Source organism: Gopherus evgoodei, chromosome 8 (genome assembly GCF_007399415.2).
Source record: "Gopherus evgoodei ecotype Sinaloan lineage chromosome 8, rGopEvg1_v1.p, whole genome shotgun sequence".
Lineage (NCBI taxonomy): Eukaryota > Metazoa > Chordata > Testudines > Testudinidae > Gopherus > Gopherus evgoodei.
The window spans coordinates 110778019-110797175 of NC_044329.1; the positions used below are offsets into that span (position 1 = coordinate 110778019).

General features: G+C 46.0%; 1 protein-coding gene across 4 annotated transcripts in view; it reads right to left on the reverse strand.

The window, feature by feature from the left end:
* Positions 1–19157, reverse strand: part of RNF220 (ring finger protein 220) — a 398783-nt gene that overhangs the window by 60336 nt on the left and 319290 nt on the right. For 3 of the 4 annotated variants that reach the window (XM_030574139.1, XM_030574136.1, XM_030574140.1), the window contains 3 exons: positions 14626–14668; positions 3564–3685; positions 2393–2525 (listed from right to left, as the gene is read on the reverse strand). In XM_030574139.1, the coding sequence (XP_030429999.1) occupies positions 2393–2525; positions 3564–3685; positions 14626–14668 (298 nt within the window). The remainder of the gene's footprint in view (positions 1–2392; positions 2526–3563; positions 3686–14625; positions 14669–19157) is intronic. The other variant, XM_030574137.1, reaches the window with a different exon arrangement.

The window sequence follows — 19157 nt, forward strand, 5'->3', positions numbered from 1 at the left end:
TGGTAAAACATTCCCCTGCTGAGCAGAGAACACAGGTGCTTGGCTTGCCCTGACTAGTACATGCAGAGACCTGAGCACTTTTCACGACACATACAGAGAAGAGAGACCCTAGGTGGGAACTGCTGAGTCTGATGAGAGAGGGAGCATGTTGCGTTGTAGGGATCCCCTCCTCTCTTTGACTGGGGAATTTTTTCAGCCATGAAGAACAGAGGTTTCATCTTCTCCAAGTGCAGAGAGAGGAGACGACAGAATGGAAAGCCTCTTGTACTCAGCCTGGCCTTTTGGTAAGAACTAGATCCATCTGATGGCTGGCCAGACTATCAGGGATACAGAGTCCACAATCGATAGGTCCATTGGTGACTACTGCGATCCTGTGAAATATTCCCAGCTTGATTACCCCCATCTCATCTAGTGACAATCCCCACCCCACCTTCTGCACTCTTTACCAACCAGCATTCACCACCCCCCTTTAAGACACATGGCAAGGTTCTCCAGAGAGCAGAAGGAAACTCTGCACTCACTCGGAGGATGACCTGCAACATGGGACATTACAATTAGATCTGTGTTGGATACTTGTGTTTGGAAGCATCCATGCATGGTAGGAGCAGCCCTCTACAGGGATAAGAGCATGGCCCTCTTTGCAGCTATAAGTTGGCTAACCTCTAACCAATTCACTCAGTGGGGCTATTGCATTTCCAAGACTCCTGTGCAGCTGCCCCCTTTCAAAAGAGAACAATGAGCAAGGACCCTGCATGTTCATCAGGTTTAAATCATATGGGCTGTAGAGCTCTTTCCTGACCTGCAGCGTCATTTGAAATACCGTCCCTGTGACTGGGGTGGGACTGAAAGGTTAAGACGACACTCCAGTTAATTAGCTAGGTAGGACTGGGAATATTATCGGAGTGAGGTGACCCAGCGATAGCGTTAGGAGCCGAGCGATGGAGTCTACCCCGTCCACCAGAAGAGCCCACAGGAGAGGTCACGCAAGCACAGAGGGGCAGGAAATAGGGCAGACTGGTCATTGCTCATTTAATGTAAGAGGACAATCAGTACTGGAGCACTGATTGGAGCACAGGAACAGACCAGCATCCCGTGTCCCATACTACCAATGCCAACAGATATGTTAATGAACAAAGTCTAATAGTCTGCACCGCATTTCTAAAGCATCACGTGTAGGCCTGTGAGTAAGCAGATGAAGCTGTGGGTTTGCAACAATTATTCCCGGGAGTCAGCAGAGCGCAGTATTGCCTTCGCCAGAAACTCGGAGAAGCAGCCTCATGTTCAGGGGCATCTGCTCCCCTATTCCCGAGTTACAACCGAATTCCACAGGAAGGCAAGCATAGCGCAGGAGGGCCAGGGTGTCACTTAACAGCTGGCAGGTGCTTGGGCATGTAAGTGTGACTCATTCCCTTGCAAGTCTCTCCCCTTGAGACATTTTAAATTAAAATCCACGCTGGCGTATGAAGAGGTAGCATCCCTTCCTCTTTATCGAATGGCCAGAGCCGGCATTTCTGCTCTCATTAGGGCTGTGTGAGAGACTCTCTCCTTAGTGCTGGCAATTCACACCAGAGAAGAGTTTAGTAAATCCTGCTGTTGGAGGCCAAAGGGCTGAGTGTAAGCAAGAGGCCAGGGTCCCAGGTACAATTACATTCACCAGTAAAGCTCACATGAGGTCAAATTTTGCTATAACTCTCTCTCTCCTCTGTAACTGGTTTCCCTGTCACTGGGGAAGGAACAGAAGAAGGAGGGAAAATAAAATGTGTTTGTCTGGGAGCCCTGAGGGCCTGCAGCACTGGAGGTACACAGCAGGTTGCTGGATTCTCATTTATCAACCTTAAAAGGGATGAAGTGATAAATGCATAACTGGCCCTTTAATATTTTATGCAGGTGTTAAAGCGACTCCGCTGTCACCTTCAATACATCACCAGCAGCTGATAAACCAGCTTTCGTCACTCCAGGCTGGGAATTTTTACAATTTCATTTCTCTCTCCCCCCAACCTTCAAATACATCCAGGTATTTCTTAATGTATGCAAACAAGGAATTGATTCCTTCCCAAGTGATCTCCCCTCTACCTGTTCCCAATCTCTCCCCCTACGCGGCTACGTTTCCTGAATACTAAGTAAAGCAAGTCTTCTGTATTTAAGATCAGTACAAAATGTTACCCTTATTTTCCCAGGTGTGGTAAGATTTGAAATCATCCCTGTGTAGTGCTGGCAAAACTTGAGGTTCCCACCCATCTTGAAAGGCAACACTGTGGATGTTTATGCAGCCTGAACCCCTCCCTCTGAAGAGAAGCGACTGACTCAAGACTCTTTTTTAAGCACAGAAGAACTGTCCTCTCTGCATCTCAGATGTGCCTCAAGTCAGGGCCCCGTGAAACGCCACCGGTACCTCGGAATCCCCCCTCCAGGAGGGTGGTGGCACGTATCCTCTTCTGCCCACACCACTCGTATTCCTCGAAGCGATTGCCATTCTCGTTCTCAATGTCCACGGAATCATCCTCGGTCATGCACGAGCCTTCTCTCTGTGCCGGGCAGAGGGGGCAGAGAATAAGACACCCTAAATTCCCTTGGGGGTTAGGACTGCTCCCACCGGGAGCTCTATCAGGAGTGGGTAGCAGCATCTGTTTCCCCACAACGAGCCTGATCCTGAGAGTCAATGGGAGCTGAGTGCACTCAGGACCGCTCAGGATCAAGAAAATGAGAGGCAGTGGTTCCATTTTACATAGGGATACTTCAGCTTTAGTTCCCAGGACAATCGTGGCATGTTTCCAAATGCAACCTGTCTGGCACCATCCCAGCTTGTGACTTCCTGCCCATGCATTGAAACCAGCAACTCCCTTGGTCCAGGAGCACAGGGTGGCTCCCTCAGCAGGGCCAGAAGTGGAAGGATTTCTCAGGACACCTGGCTCAGGAAGGCTGGTCAGAAAACAGTTCTTTTAAAACACGCTTCACCTGGGACGTTCTTGCTGGGTGTTTGTAAAGTGTCCATGACTGACAGAAACAGGAAACTACAGAACGCCCAAAGCTCCCACTCTCCCCTGTGCAGCCCGTCTATGGAGTTTACCCCTCGGTCTCTGGGAAGGCTAGTGAAGAGACAGGGCTTACAGTTCCACGGGAAGGTGGCGGAGGAGTTTAGAGAGACCCTAACTCCCGGTGTTCAATGCTCAAGAGGCATTTTTAACAAATCTATTTTAAAAAGGGCAACATCAACATGGCTGTTAAAGCAGAACAGAAAAGAAGAACTCTTGCTGTGCTAGGCAGGAATCTTAACATATTACAAAAGGCTTCAGATGGCCAAAGGCCTGCAGAGTTTGGTCTATTAAGCTGGAGTTCATTATTAGGGCTTGGGGGACATGAAAAAACAAAGCTTCTAGCATGAGGCAGGCAGAAACCTATATGGAGCAGTCTTTCAGGCATGAGGAGACTGCAGCTCCCAGCCAGCGCATCCTGAGCCCTGGCCTTTAACCCAGCAGGGTTGGTTTCTGCCCTGGGTGGGAAGGGCAACTGCAGAGAGAGTAGGGAGAAGGGAATGGCAGCAGAAGGTCCCACTGCGCCTCTACCTTTGCAAGGCATTGTTCCACATGTCTACTCATCTCCTCCTCGGATCCCGACAGAGGCCGGCTGCAGAGGGGACATACCTGCCCTTCGTCTTGCTTCCTCCGTTTCATTTTCCCAATCCGAGCTGCATGGAGAGATCGGGGAGAGAAGAAAAACACAACACCTTTATAATTGCCAGAGCAAGCCTCTCACCTGCCTGCTCCCCCCAACAATAAACTCCTTAGCAGAGGCTGTGTGGACAAAGGAACATGGATTCACTGACTTTAGGAAGGCCAGAAGGGATGATTGTGATCACTCAGCCTGACTTCCTGAATAGCACAGAGCTGAGAATTTCCCCCCACACTTCCTGCATCAAGCCCATATCCAGGAGCTGAGCTAGAGCATGTTTTTTAGAAAGACATCCAGACTTGCTGGAATGACTATGTGATGGAGAATCCACCATGCCCCTAGTTCTTCCAGTGGCAGTCACCCTGACTAAGGCCTGGTCTACACTATGCGTTTAAAACAAATTCAGCAGCGTTAAACCGAATTAACCCTGCACCCACCCACACAACGAAGCCTTTATATCGATATAAAGGGCTCTTAAAACCGATTTCTGTACTCCTCCCCGACGAGGGGAGTGGCGCTGAAATCAATATTGCCGTGTCGGATTAGGGTTAGTGTGGCCGCAATTCGATGGTATTGGCCACCGGGCGGTATCCCACAATGCACCACTGTGACCGCTCTGGAAAGCAATCTGAACTGATGCACTGGCCAGGCAGACAGGAAAAGCCCCGTGAACTTTTGAATTTCATTTCCTGTTTGCCCAGCGTGGAGCGCTGATCAGCACGAGTGGCGATGCAGTCCCAAATTCAAAAAGAGCTCCAGCGTGGACCGTACGGGAGATACTGGACCTAATCTCTGTATGTTTAGACAAATCTGTTCTATCAGAGCTCTGTTCCAGAAGATAAAATGACAAAGCATTTGAAAAAATCTCCAGGCTATGATAGACAGAGTCCACAGCAGGGACTCAGCACAGTGCTGTGTGACAAGCGTAACGGAAAGCCAAAGAATCAAATGGACGCTCATGGAGGGAGGGACGGGAGACTGAGGACTCCAGCTATCCCACAGTCCCTGCAGTCTCCGAAAAGCATTTGCTTTCTTGGCTGAGCTCCCAATGCCTGAAGGGTCAAAAATATTTTCCCGGGTGTTTCAGGGTATATGTCGTCAATTTACCCCAGTAACAAAAGGCTAAATGGGCTCCATGGTTGCCATGCTATGGTGTCTGCCAGGGAAATCCAGGGAAAAAGGGCGCGAAATGATTGTCTGCTGTTGCTTTCATGGAGGAAGCCCTGAGTGACGACATTTACCCAGAATCACCCGCGACACTGTTTTTGCATTGTGATTTCAACCCAGAATTCCAATGGGCGGGGGAGACTGCGGGAACTATGGGATAGCTACGGAAATTGATACTAGCCTCTGTACATGAACGCACACCACCGAATTAATGTGCTTAGTGTGGCCGCGTGCACTTGACTTTATACAATTTGTTTTACAAAACCGGTTTCTGTAAAATCGGAATAATCCTGTAGTGTAGACATACCCTTATGTGAGAGAATTAAAGCACTGGAGGGTCACATCAGAAACCGGATATACAGAAGTTGTGTGAGTAGCCTGCTATGTATAGATAACAGCATGGAAGAAACAAGGGAGTGAGGGTGACGGGTAAAATGGCCAAGGCTGCAGACAGATAAAACTGAGGGACAAACAACAGAGGAACACCTAGGCTGAAGTAGTAAGCCACGTAGAGAATAATATGAGTGAAGGGATGCGTGACCAAGACATGCCAAGAAAACGTAACCCACTCAGGAAAAGAAGTGGTGTGTGACAATGCAGCCTGTATACAGCACGGAATACATCAAATACGGATAAGGGTGATAAGTGATCAGTTAGGTAACATGAGGATGGTGGATGTGTGATGGTAAGCAAGCATAAAAGAGTAGAAAAGAATGTAGACTGTTGAGCACAGATGGAGAAATGCAGGACCTCTACACGTTGGACCAGCATGCACCTGATGATGACAGCAACATTCTACCAGTGTCCCTTGATGGAGTAACTAACTGATCACTGCCCTAGCCTGCTCTGCTTTACTTACGCTTGACTGAGGTGGGGATAGTATCCCCAAAATTCTTTTAATAAAGCTTTAAAACTGATGAATTTAATAACTGGGTGTGGACTGTGCCTTTTGCCCAACAGTTCCAAATTCACACCTTGTTTTCTAGCCTGGATATCCAGTGGTTGGACTCAGTTCTGCCTTTTCTCTGATGGCTCAAAGAGCCCTTCGCTATCAGAAATTTCCTCTTCATGTAGGCACTTGCTCAGAACCCTGCAAGACTTGAGGTTTAGTTGCCTGAGGTGTCCTGCTTAAGTTACACAACAGTCACTTTCAACCTCTCATGCTCCCATTCATGCCTGAATATTCCCTTCCTAGAATGTCAGATACAGTTAGGCGCAACATGTGCAGGGTAGGCAGGTTGGTTTTGGATGAAAGAAAGGTATTCTTCATCCCAGGATAGGGCTTTTAGTCTCCCTGGTTCTTAATCTGATTTGCATTTGTGTTACTTTTATTTAAAGTACACCCAAGCCACGCAGTGAAAAATTGGAAGCTGCACTGTGTGCACAAGAGAGCAATCTGGGGAAAAGGCACAGAGTCATGCTGATTAGGAAAAGCAGCTGAGAGAGCCTGTTACTTAATCCAATCTCCGGTTAATTTGAGCCATCGTTACATGTGATCAAAACATCTGGAACCAAATCATTTGCATTAAAAAGAACTTCTGTCCTTTATTATGATGGCTTTAGGCAGGCATTATTGGATAGCTCAATCACTGGCTGGAGAAAAGTCTCTGTTTAATTAACAAGGAAGGTCAAAATTCTAAACACGAGACAAGTAAGAGCCTAAGGAAAGTCCATGTGGTAATGAGAGGTGACACCACTGAAAAGTTGTGCTAGTCAGAGATCGGTATTGACATTGTAAGCACTACCACGTGCTCCGAAAGCGGCGATGTTCATGCCAGCGTCCGGATGGATAGCAATATCAAAGCGAGAAGGGGAAGGTGCCGCTGAACTAGCTAGGTGACGGACAACAAAGCAGGGAGACAACAGACATAGAATTGTCACCCGTTCAGCGTATCCATCTCACAGAATGAGCTCAACTAAGATAGTCGCACTGGGGATGCAAGAGTCCTGATCGTTTTAGTAGGGCTTTCTTGGTTTGCCTGGACAAACTTACCCCAGTATCTGGGTGCCCGACTTACAGAGCTCTGGGCCAGAATACTCACTGCACTCCATGTGTTAGGACAGAATCAGAGTCCCTCAAACCTATTCCCTGGGAAAAACTTCTTCCTAAAGATACTCTCCTTGCTCCTGGCACTGCTAGAGGAGATTGTGGAAAGGCAGCTACTGCTCCTAGAGTACATATAGCAGCCTGGAAACAACAATGGAAGGCCTCCAGGGACCAAATCCTGTTTACAACGATGATGTTCCCTAAGCTAATACACACTGGTGTCAGCAAACCCCTAAAATCCACCCACCCTGCCTGCTCCAGAATCCTATCCATCTGCTACAGTGGGGCATATCTCATGTTGGCTAAGGGTTATCGACAGGCTAATAACATACCTGCCTCCCAATATAAGCTTCAGATGCTTCAACGTTTCTGGGGGGAAGCGCTCCTCGAGTTTCAGTATCTGTTTTGTCTGCTCTAAACCAGATGTTTCACTCACTGTTATCACCTCCTTCCTCCCAAGGGAAACTAGTATTTTAAAGCCAGCTTTGCCCAGAGAAGTGACTCTAATAAGGCACCACAGGGCCTTATTTATGATCTCAATAAGTCCAGATCAACTCTGCTCCATTCCTAAATAAATCAGAGTTTTTTCTAACTGCCCGCTAAGCAAACTCCACCTGGGGTCTGAGAGTCAAGTGGGACATGCTCTAGCTCACACTTCACCACCCACAAGAGCGATTTCTGCAATCCTGGTTAGGTTTTTTGGGATGATATTCCATGCAGATTAGAATCCAGCTCCCTCTCCCATAGCTCTGCAGAGGCAAAACAGTTAACAGGCATAGTAAGAAATAACATGATCTTAGTATAGTCAGAAGAGGTGACTACACATGCAGATTAGTTAAGGGAAAAGATAATCAGCAGTGATATATAAAGAAATTCACTCCAATGAGATTCCCCAGATCTCTAAGCACTGTGTACATACTGGTCTCATTCCTCTGTCCCAGCCACCTTCACTTTTTTAAAAACAGTAGGGAAACGGCGGCACGGAAAAGTTAAAAGCAGCCTTGCAAGTATCCCCTTGCCCAATCACCCTAGGGAAAGAAACCTGTTTGCTGGCCACGTTAAAAGTTATTATATGTCTTCTTTTTTTTTCTCATTGCCACCATTATCCAACTGAGGCACTAACAACATACCTAACAGGCAGGCAGTTCATGTGTCCGGGCTGGTAAATTAACCCAGCCTCGCAAAGCGGTCATGAGACAGTGACTTGGGGCAGGTGGAGTCAGCATCAAGATTGGGAACTGAATCCAGGTCTCTCCCAGTGCCATGCTAGATCCAACAGACTGCACCCACCCCAGTGTGCCTCACTCTCTAGCAGAGACAAGTGCTCTTTTCCTTTACATTATAGTGCCAGGAGTGAAACAGCCACTGGAGGAAAGAGGTGTTGAAACCAAATTCCTCTGCCATTTCCATTCTGTGGTCATTAGCAGCGGCGTGGTGTTATTGGAAGCGAACGGTGCCCCTGGTGAGGGTTGAGAGCAAAAGGGAATGCTGCATCCTAGAAAGCACATACCAGGCAGCATTTCCTATACATGCCACGGAGCTCAGCTATCACTTCCAATCAGCGCAGAAGGGCTAGAGAGGTCCCAAAGGCAGGGGGTGATTGTGGAGCTGTCCCGAAGGGGAATGGCTCAAAAGAACACGCAAGTGAGACCACAGTATTGTTAATTAGTGCTGATAGATGCGATCATTTCTAATTAGCTCACTAATCCCTCTCCCCTGTGCTCCTGTCGCAAGAACAAAAAGGGGGGCCGGGGTTTTTTCCTGTCCTTAAGCCAGTAAGATAAAAGCATCGAAATCCTGCGGTAAGCAAGAGGAGAATGGAGGATTTCACTTGACCTGAGTGCTATCGAGAAGGTGTGTTCTAGAGAAGAAGCGGCCTCATTTCAATCTCTGATTGAACAAACCCTCTCCAGTTATTATTCAAGACTTCTGTCAAGAAGTGAGGAGTTCACGGATTTTTATTAGTATTAATAATTATTATTAGGCTGTCAGAGGGCTTTTCAGCACCATCGTGGCCTCAATTTTAACTGATGTGCTTGATCAGCGTTACCCCAGACTATACCACACGTGCTCTCTCACCTGTGCGGCGCCAAATAACCTCTCGGTTTGCCCTTTCACGGCGGGTGTAAGTGGCACCTCAGTACTGCCACTCTCGCAAGGGAGCCAAAGGACACAGCCAGGAGCAGAGACAAGGGCACGTTTGCCATTTGTTCTCAGGTGGTCTAGGATTGCCCAGCTGCTAGAGCCTGTCCCAAGAAGACACTTCCTTCCCAGAAATCAGAGCTTCAGCAGTTTAGGGGTTAGCAGGCCACAGCACACGGATAAGCAAGTGGAATAGTGAAGGAACTGAAACTTCAGCCCTCTGCTAGACAAGGGGTGAGGTCAGGCCTTTGGATCAGCCCCCACAGGCAAGATAGGCAGGTGAAGTTGCTTCTCTCTTCTGCTACTGGTCACCCTGGACTGGACAAGCCGAGATGCTGCTGCCAGTGTGGAAAGGAGAACCAAAGACCACTGCTTGCTAGTATCGGCTCTGGGCACTGAGAGTGCTGGATTCAAAACTGTTGTTGCTATTATTGCTCAGTTCACGCCCTCCCACACGTACAGTGGACCCCCATCCACTTCAAGCTACTGGAGCATGCCCTCCGGCACTTCTTTCAAAATTGCTTGCACCCTGGCGATCAATGTTAGCTAGGGATGCTGGGCAGGTGAATTGCCATCTTTCTGTAACAGGGTCTCCCAGATCAGTGGCTGCTCCCCTCCTGGCCTAAACATTCCTAGTCACTTCTGATCATATCTCCCACAAAGCATCTCAGCTGCAGGGTGAAGTGAGTGACCTGGTTTTAATTTTCACTACCACCTGTGTAAGAGCCTCAGTATTAGAGAGCTTCCTGTAATCATGGGGTGTGGGTGTGTGTGTGTGTGTGTGTGTGTGTGTGTGTGTGTGTGTGTGTGTGTGTGTGTGTGTGTGTGTGTGTGTGTGTGAGAGAGAGATATATCACATCACTGATATATATTTATCGCACCACATACATTAATAACCATTAAACACAAAATATCAACATAACATTATATCGCATATGTATTTCTACCAGTTACATGGCCTGAACTGTCCTATGTCTTTCCATATCCTGTTCACTTATGCTAAATATCCCATAACACTTTGCAAAGCTGATGCCAGCTTTAGCATTAGAAATAGAAAAGTTGTCAAAGGCAAAATACATTAACTTTCTGTGCCGATACAAGCTGGGGAGGGGCTTTCATAGACCAGCACGTGGACTGCTAGGATCCAAAATAAAGATGAGGAAGGTACAGAACAAGTAGTTAAGAAATCCAGATGAACTGGTGGGTTGGATTTTAGTGACGCGTAAAGAGTTTTGTAACTTGTAGAATTATCCTATAAATATACCAGCTGAAACGTATAACTTTGGGAGCACACCTGCCTACGGTGAATCTCACAATGCTGCATGAGATAGCTCCCCAGAAGCTGCTATTGTACTGAACCTTTCTTCCTGTACTCTACTATTATTGACTTTTAGCAATAAACCCGAGGATACTGGTTATTTGGGTTCCTGTATATATTCCATAACGAATCGAAGTGCAGTCAAGCAATTGAGTACAGAATTTATCAACAACCAGGGAAAGATCTAGCCTACCTGAGAAGCCAAAGTGACAAGCACTACATAAAACACTAAAATACAAAGTGCCAAAAAAGATCAATGGTACTTTGGGTGGTTCACTGAGTGTAGACCTAATTAGCAGCAGTTACTTAGGACACACTACTACTGCCCAAACAAACGAAGTACAGATACTGTCATTTTTAAAGAAATCCTGTATTCTCTCCCTTAGTTTCACTGGGCTGTCATTTTCTGCCCTAACTATGGAAGCAAGAACTGCTAATGGCAGCTTCAGTCCCGCAACAGACACTGTTCAGTGGCGCGCCATGCACGTGCACAAGACTATGCACATAAAGCCCAACTGGCTTAGACAGGCATCCATTGGCACAGAGTCAACAACAGGTTTTAGGTCAGTGTCAGCATAGGACTCAGTCAGACTCTCAGAGGAGAGGGATCTGTACATGAGACACCTTTTCCAGCTCTACTGAGGTTTTTACAAAGATCATAGAATCAGAGGGCTGGAAAGGATCCCAAGAGCTCATCGAGCCGAGCCCCCTGAACTGAGGCAAGACCAAGTCAACCTAGGCCAGTCCTGAGAGGTGTTGGTCCAACCTTAAACACCTCCAATGATAGGGATTCCATAATCTCCTCTGGAAGCCTATATCTATCCTTATCACTAGGAAGGTTTTCCTAATATCTAATCTTAATCTCTCTTACTGCAGATAAAACCCATTATTTCTTGTTCTACCTTCATGTTCAATAGCAGTAAAAAACCAAAAACACATTAAAAATATTTTGGTGTATTAGCTGGCACCAGGACTGGTAACACTTTGGTGAGACTCTCACAACCTTCTGGGGCCCAGAGCTGTCACCAGGAAGAATGCTTGATCCAGGAGAACATGGACAGCAACGGTAGTGGTAAAGCCAGCTCAAGAACAGGAGAGTGCAAGAGAATGGCGAGTTCTCCAGATGGTCAGAATTTAAACTGTTTGGGATCTTGTATACAATCTAGAAGACACAGAATCCCAACTCCAAAAAGTGCGCACAAGACCCTCCTGAACAAAACAACATGAGCTTATTACAGGTGAAAGATGCTGGACTAATACACAAAAGACAATTGGAAACTCTAGTACAGAATGTAGATTTCCACTTGTTAAACTTGGGTTCCAGAACCTGCATCAGCTTCCATCCTGCTTGCAATTCAAAGGGTTTGCTCTATAGAACTAAACTTCTGGACTATCAGGAGTTTTAGGTTAGGCCCCAATCTCCTTTAACTGTAAACCCTATCATAATTTCGTCAGGGATCAACTATGCTGCTACCAGGTCTATAGCTGCAGTCTACGTTTACCCCTAGGAGCCATGTTTCTCTTCTTACTCTTCTTTGACAGCTGATATTGATAACAGACTGATTAAAGAGCAGTAAGTCACCAGAACCGGATATGTATTTAAGAGTTCTGAAGGGATGTAGGAACGAGATGTCTGAGCCATTAACAGAAATAAATGCTCATTAAAATCAGCTACTGTGCTGGAGAACAGCAAATCTTTTATCCCCTTCTGTAAGAGAAGGCCACTATAGATGATCCTGGAATTAGATCAGTGAGTCTTATCTCAGCACCAAGGTACAAACTGGTTGCAATAACAATTAAAAATAGTTTAAAAACATCTAGATGAATAGGGACACGTTAGGACGGTTTCTGCAAGGGAAACATCGGACTCTCTAACCTATTAGAATTCTTTGAAGTGTCAGCAAAATGACGGAGAGAGGAAAATCAGATGACAATATATTTGAATTTTCAAAAATCTTCTGAACAAGTCCCACATAAGAAGCTAATAAAGAAACTAACTTGGAGTTTGGATGCTAAATTGTCATATGGTGAGAAGTTAAGTTCTCTTATGGATTAGAAATTGGCCAATAGATGGAAAATAAAGATTAATAAATGGTAAACTTTCAACATGTTTAAAGGTTCTCTATTCATCAATTATCTGGAAAAGGGAATGAATTGTAAGGTGGTAAAATATCACAAAGACATTTATTAATACAAGAGAAGACTGAGCAACTCTAGAGGGAAATATGATAGCAGGTGACATTCAGTGTTGACAAATGCAAGGTAACGCCCAGTGGAAGGAATAAACTGAACTACTCATGTGCACAGCTGGGTTCTAAGCTAACCAACTACATGGAAAAAGGACGCAGGCGTCACCATAAACCTCTGCTCAGCCCCCAGCGATGGCTAAAGCAAACAGTATTAGGATGTATAAAGAATGACTAGGATGTACCAAACTGATAATACCATTATATAAATCAACAGGACACCCTCACGCGGAATACTGTGTTCAGTTCTAGTCACTATGCCCCAAAACGGATATCGCAGAAATAAAGGAGATTCTGAAAAAAAAGTGACAAAAGTGATCTACAAGTCTAACAACCCCCTTTTAAATGATCAGCCCTAGTTCATATAACCAGCCAGTAGCAAAGCCCACTAGAATTTAAAAGGTCCAGGTTCCTTATCCTATACTTAGATAATACTGCAGCCCTACCTTGGGGTAAAATCCTGGCTCTAGTGAAGTCAACAGCATAATTCTTGTTTGGTCAGTAGTCAGAGATAATATCAAAGATAATGCTGTCATAACCACGCAGCTAGGTTCAAAAATTCTGAGTACTTCTAAGATGCAAAATTTAGGGGTGTTAAAATCTCTCTTAGCAAAAATTTCCAATGCTTATTCTCAGTCCAAAGGTGATTTGTGTGGCAAGATGCGTTGATGGAATTCTGTCTGAGATTGCCATGCATGGGAAAGAAGTATTTTCCATCACTGAACACTTATCAGATTTATTTTTTGTGCTGAAAATTTTTTAAAATGTTCATGCTTCTTGCCCTGGATTCAGTTGACAATGAGAGCCAGTACACAGGATTTTTTTTTTTTATATATATAAAGACTCTGGGTTTAGAAATAAAGTTTTAAAGATTTTGAAATTTTGCTTAACACGTTTTTCATTTCTTTAGCACAATGCTAAGGTCCAATACTCCAGATTATACACACATACTAGTACCCAAAATAGAGTTTCAGTTAGGATCTTCTGTTATTTTGTTTAAATTCTCTATTTGCTTAGAAGCAGCACAAGGAAATTCAGTGTAAGAATACAGCTTTGTGGGTGTATTTCTGAACCATCAAAAGTCAGGAAATTCCAAATTAAAAATCTCCCAGGAACTGTAAATTGGCTTCATCATCTATATTTAAGCAAGTTTAACAGTAAACGTAAATATAAAATTAGACAAATATTACTATTGCTACGTGAATAACGTTTGAATTTTCTGATCTGAGTGAGTTCAAAGTTCCACCATGAAGTTGTATTGAATTGGCTTTGGTTGAATTAAACAGAACAAAAAATGTTCTACTGACTTATTTTCATGCACTGAGAAGGAAATATGTCATTTAAAGAAAATTGATAGCAATATTTGATTTTTAAATGTAAAATGTTTTTCACTAAATAAAAATATTTATTTTCCAATACACTCAGGTATACAATGAAACAAGTGGATCAACACTGCTAGAGGGTCGAGGAGAGGAAATCAGAGCATTTGCATTGATGCCATAGACTCAAGTACACTGAAAATTGTTACTATCAGCGTTTATTGTTGAGGCCTTGACCCTGAAACGTGGACCACAAAGCTAAGTGACATGTCATAGCTAAGATCCTAAACCTGGAAGATGTTCTATGCATGCAGACCAAAGAAGAACTTGTAGGAACACAGCCTAAGTGATATACCCCAATATTAAATGTTACTTTCCATTATTTACAAAGCAAATACATAAAAATATATAGAAACAACTTAGTGCTCAGCAAAAGTTAGATTACTGTTCATACCTGCATTTCTTCATTGTAAGATGAAAATGGAGTTAAAGGAATCAGAAATGGTTTTTCGGGAGGGGGTGGGAGGAAAGTAACAAGACTGTAAAGCTGGCACAATTTGGCTGAGGGAGATGATAGAAGCACGGCTTTTAAACAGCAAGGTGAAAGGAACCAATTAATGCCTCAAAGTAACACCGAGGGCGAGAGAAGAGGGAAAGGTCGAAGCGCCCTGACTGTGCCAGTGAAAGGCACAGGTGCACCGTCCCCGCGGCACTCACCATTCAGCCTGGTCTGCCTGTTCGCTCTCACTCTCAGGAAGGTCTGCAAAGGAACAAGAGCAGAGCAGTGTCAAGGCCCGGCTGGGGAGGAAGCTGGGCAGCGGCGCCCCCATCCCGGGGCGACCCGCAGCCTTCGCCCAGCTCAGTGGCCGGGGCGAGGGCGGGGGCAAGGCCAGCGCCCCAGGGAGAAGGAGACGCGCTCCTCGGGTCGCTCCCCGCCGTGTAAACACCCTGCTCGCTCCCCGCCCGCGCAGCCCCGAGGTAAACAAACCCGCAGGCCCCGCACCCACCTCCTCCCGGCCCCCGCCGCAGGGCCCCTTCCTCCCGCTCTGCATAGCGGCCGGCACGCGGTGGGGCGGGGATCCGGGCCCCGGAGCGGAGCCCCCCGGGCGGCCGGGGATGCCGGTGGATGCAGCGCGGCCCAGCCAGCGCCTCCGATCAGCTCCCAGCGGCCGCCGCCATGTTGGGCCCGGTCATGTGACCCGCCGCCGAGCGGGGTGAAAGTTCACGGGGAAATGGGGGGAGAGCAGGGGGTTCCCATAGCAACCGGCAGGCGGCGGAAGGCCGGCCAGTGGGGCGGGGGGTGCGCGGCCCAGGGACCCCCCAGCCAGGGGGTGCAGCCCCCGAGCGGGGCCCTGCAGACCGGCCCAAAGCCCCTGCCTGGGTCATGAGATCAAAGCAGATCAGCGGCGCGTGTTCCAGCCTCCCTCAGTCCCCGGGCCAGGCACGTGCTCCAGTTCCCATCGAAGGAGCTGACTCTGAGCCGGGCCGTAGGGACACCGCCAAGTGATCGTGAAAGTCCCAGTAAAATTGCACCTGCCCTGCACCCCCCCCCCCCAGTGATGGTACATCTCCACAGACTCCCCCAGCACAGAGAGGGGCCTCCTGCCTATTCACTATATTCACACTGCACCTCACTGGTATGCACACGGACACCCACAGCTAGCAACACCTCTCGCCCTAGGTCAGCAACGTGTATTTCGGGGGGCTCTACTCCATCAGAATAATTTCAGGGCACGACTAACGATTTTACCAACTAAGTCCTTCACAATTAATACAATGGTTCTTATTCTGTTCCCTTGCTTTGAAATCACAATTAATGGTTGCAAAAAAGACTAATGCAAACAGGTGTTCTCTATTCTGCTGTGTAAGGCCCTGATCCTGAAAACATTTCTGTACATAATTAACTTTACTCACAGGAGTACTCCTGTTAAAGCCAGTAGGAGTAGACTTTTATGCTTAAAGTTAAGTAAGGTGAAAGTGTTTGCAGGATCAAGACCTAAATTGCTGTAGGGATGCTGAAAAAAACAGGTTAACCAATGCAAAAAAACCCCTTTTAAATCTTTAAGACCCTCCAAATGTTCTCCTAAAACCCAGTTTTTTTGAATTGCTGGAATATAATGGAATCTCCCACACTGTGTTCCCAATGCACCCACTGTAACAGTGGGAGAGTAGCAACGTTTTGCAGCATTTTAAAATACACTATATAGTAAGCTGGAGCCGGGATACAGGATAAAATGGCAGGTCACTACACTGCAGAGTGTCTAAAGAGTCCTGAAATAATTGACCCTTTGTATATCTTTCCTCCCTTGCTTGAGGTGAGATTACTCACAAATAGGAAGAGGAAAAAATAGAAGGAAACATTTGGCGTTCAACTGAAGTTTATTTTCCTATTTGTATGTAAAGCAGTTTTATGCCAGTAACCCCAGTACAGACAGGTAAGAGAGGTGAACACACCCTGAATTCCAATTCCATTAGCATTTACGCCCATGCTCTCCCACTGAAGTCACTTGGGTTGGAGAGGTGTAACAGGGACACAGAAGTGGGATCAGCCTAGTTTTGTGTGGGAAGAATTTTTTCAAATCCCTTTCAGATTTCTACCCTCTACGGCTGCCACCAACCATCCTAAGCAATGGCTGCCCTGCCTGTTCTGATTAATGAGACAACCAACAAATGACATAAGACTGTCTTTTGAGTGTGGCTGCACCCACCACAAACTGCAAAGTGAATGAAATTCTCTATAGTTCATAGATTGGAAGACACTGGTTTGGGAGGTAAAACAGTTGTAAAATGCATATTATTGGGTTTTTGAAAAAGGGTAATTCTTGCTTCAAGCAAAGCCTCAGCTGCCAGATTCATTCTAGTACAGCAAGCCTCCTGCGGGTGTGTTTATTGGTGTCTTGTTAGAAGCTTTATCCATATTATCTGATGCACACAGGTCGTCGGTGGAATCTCTCTTAGCAACTATGCCAGAACCCAGAGCATCACAATTAGCTAATATTTTTCCTTCTCTTTATAGAAACCTCTAACACAATCTGGAGTTTAGTGGGCACCAAAGGGAAGTCATTCACACTCTACCATTCAAACACACATCGGTTTATGTGTTATCCTTGAGTAGGAAGAGAGAAGACCATGGCCTATAAAAACTAGACGGATTGGACCAATGGAGCCGGGGAGAGGAAAGTGAAAAGGAAGCTCTGCAATAATAATGCAGGATTCCTTGATCTCTTTGTCAGAGGCCATCAAAGCAATATTAGTAGTTGTGGCTGTTAGAACGTCAAAGGGGCTGTTAGAATATCAAAGCAGCTCATATGAAGGCAGAGGGAGTTTGTTTTTTTTGTTTTTTATGCAGATGCACCCCACTCAGATGCCACCCCATTTTGCTCTGTTTGGGAATGTACGGTGCAAATCCCTGGTTTAGTACACTAGGACCTGGACCTGTGAAGTGCTGAGCACCACATGTGAGGTGTTAAGCATTCTCAAACTATCATCAATCTCAATGGGATGGGGTCACTGCGGCCCAGATTAGATTCCTAACTTCCATTGAAATCAATGGACATCAGGAGCCTAATATCTTGGAGGTGTTGGGCCTCAGTGATCAGGATCAGGCTCCTAGCTGGTTTGTGTGTGACAGAGATGTCAACAAAAACATTAACTTGCACATTTCCATCCATCTGTCAAGGCAGATATACAGGCATGTAACTACCTCCTATTGAAATGCACAGGGTTAGACATAAGGGGCACAGATTAAAAATCCTATTTGAAAGCAATATTTCTTTCCCTGAGTAGCTAAAAACACCTCAGATTACTAAAACCCACACAACTGCAATTATCTGATTTCATTTTCTGCTTTTTTTTCTTTTCTTTTTTGCATTGTGTTCAACTTGGACAGTTTCCTTCCTCTTTCTAGTCAGTTTCACCTGGAGGCTCTGGTAGACTCGCCAAAGGCTGCAATATGTGAGTGCCCAATGAAGCTGTGGGAGGCTTCAACCTAAACAAAATCTGCTTCCTACCTCAACCCCTTAACTTCACGAAAACAGTCTCATTAGCTTCTCTTAAAACAGCTGCTCTTTGTTTGTTTAAACCCAACCTACATTTTGTGCCTACTTTATGCTACATTTCTGCCTTTCACTTTTTCTAGGTAATTTTTTTTTATATTTTTGCCACAGGGAGAGTTAGCAACGTCGCTTACATCTTGCATGGTGCTAACGCCTAAGCTTGCTGCAGCTTTTCTCTGGGATTTGAAATGCGCTGACCATGTTTTCACAGCACACTCAGTTACTGAATCAGAGTTGCTGATTCTTGTTTCTACATCTTTATTGAATTAAGCTACAGCCTGTTTCTGGGTAGAGGCTCACTCTTGCGATTCAAATAGCAGAGAGAGGTGAGGCTTTGCTGGACAAGGATTTCAACCACTCATTTTTACTTACTTCACGTATTATTCAGCCACAAATATTCCACAGCAGGCTTCCCTAACCCATTCAGGGTGTTCTCTCCCCCCAGAGAAGGTGCCTGAGATGTTATCCTTAAGACAGGAGGAGTGTTTCACTCTAGAGGTTTTTTTCTTTTTGTTATTCTCCCTTGGCAATGCCGGTGGATAGATACTAGCAAGGAAACTGGCAAGGCCTGATGCCTACTCACTATGCAGGCAAAACTCCCATTGAATTCAGTGGTGTGGGATTTGAGTGCAAAAAGGGAATTGAATTGGGTCCAAAGTAAATGAGCAGGGCTGAAGTGCCTGTGACAATGGAAGGAATGAGACAGCTGGGAAGAGATTTGGAGCTACGATCCTCATCTCAAAGTCACGCATGAACCTTCCCTCTCAGGGGAAGCAGCAAGAAGGTTCTTCCTTCATCTGCCCATGCTTCTCATCTGACACTCCCTTATCTCCTTCACTCACTCCCTGCTTTGCACCTTCTTCACACCTTCTCCCTACGCAACTGCTGTGCTTGGAAAAGCCTCCTTCTTCGTGTTTCCGCCCTCCCCTCCTCCAGAAAACACCCACAGAGCCACTTGTTCGCAGAAGCATGCTATCTGGAAAGACCTCACATCACTGTATGGCAACGTCCTGTACTATACCAACTTGCAACATCACGGTCAAGCCAAAGGTCCTGCACCAAGCTCCAATCAATGGGCTTGGCACAGGGGGATTCTATGCTGGGCAGTGTCTGGAGCCAAATCCAATCCTCAGACCTTGGAGCCACTCCGTAGCCACTAGCGCCTTTGTGGCCGCTCTCCCCGGGCATGTCTTC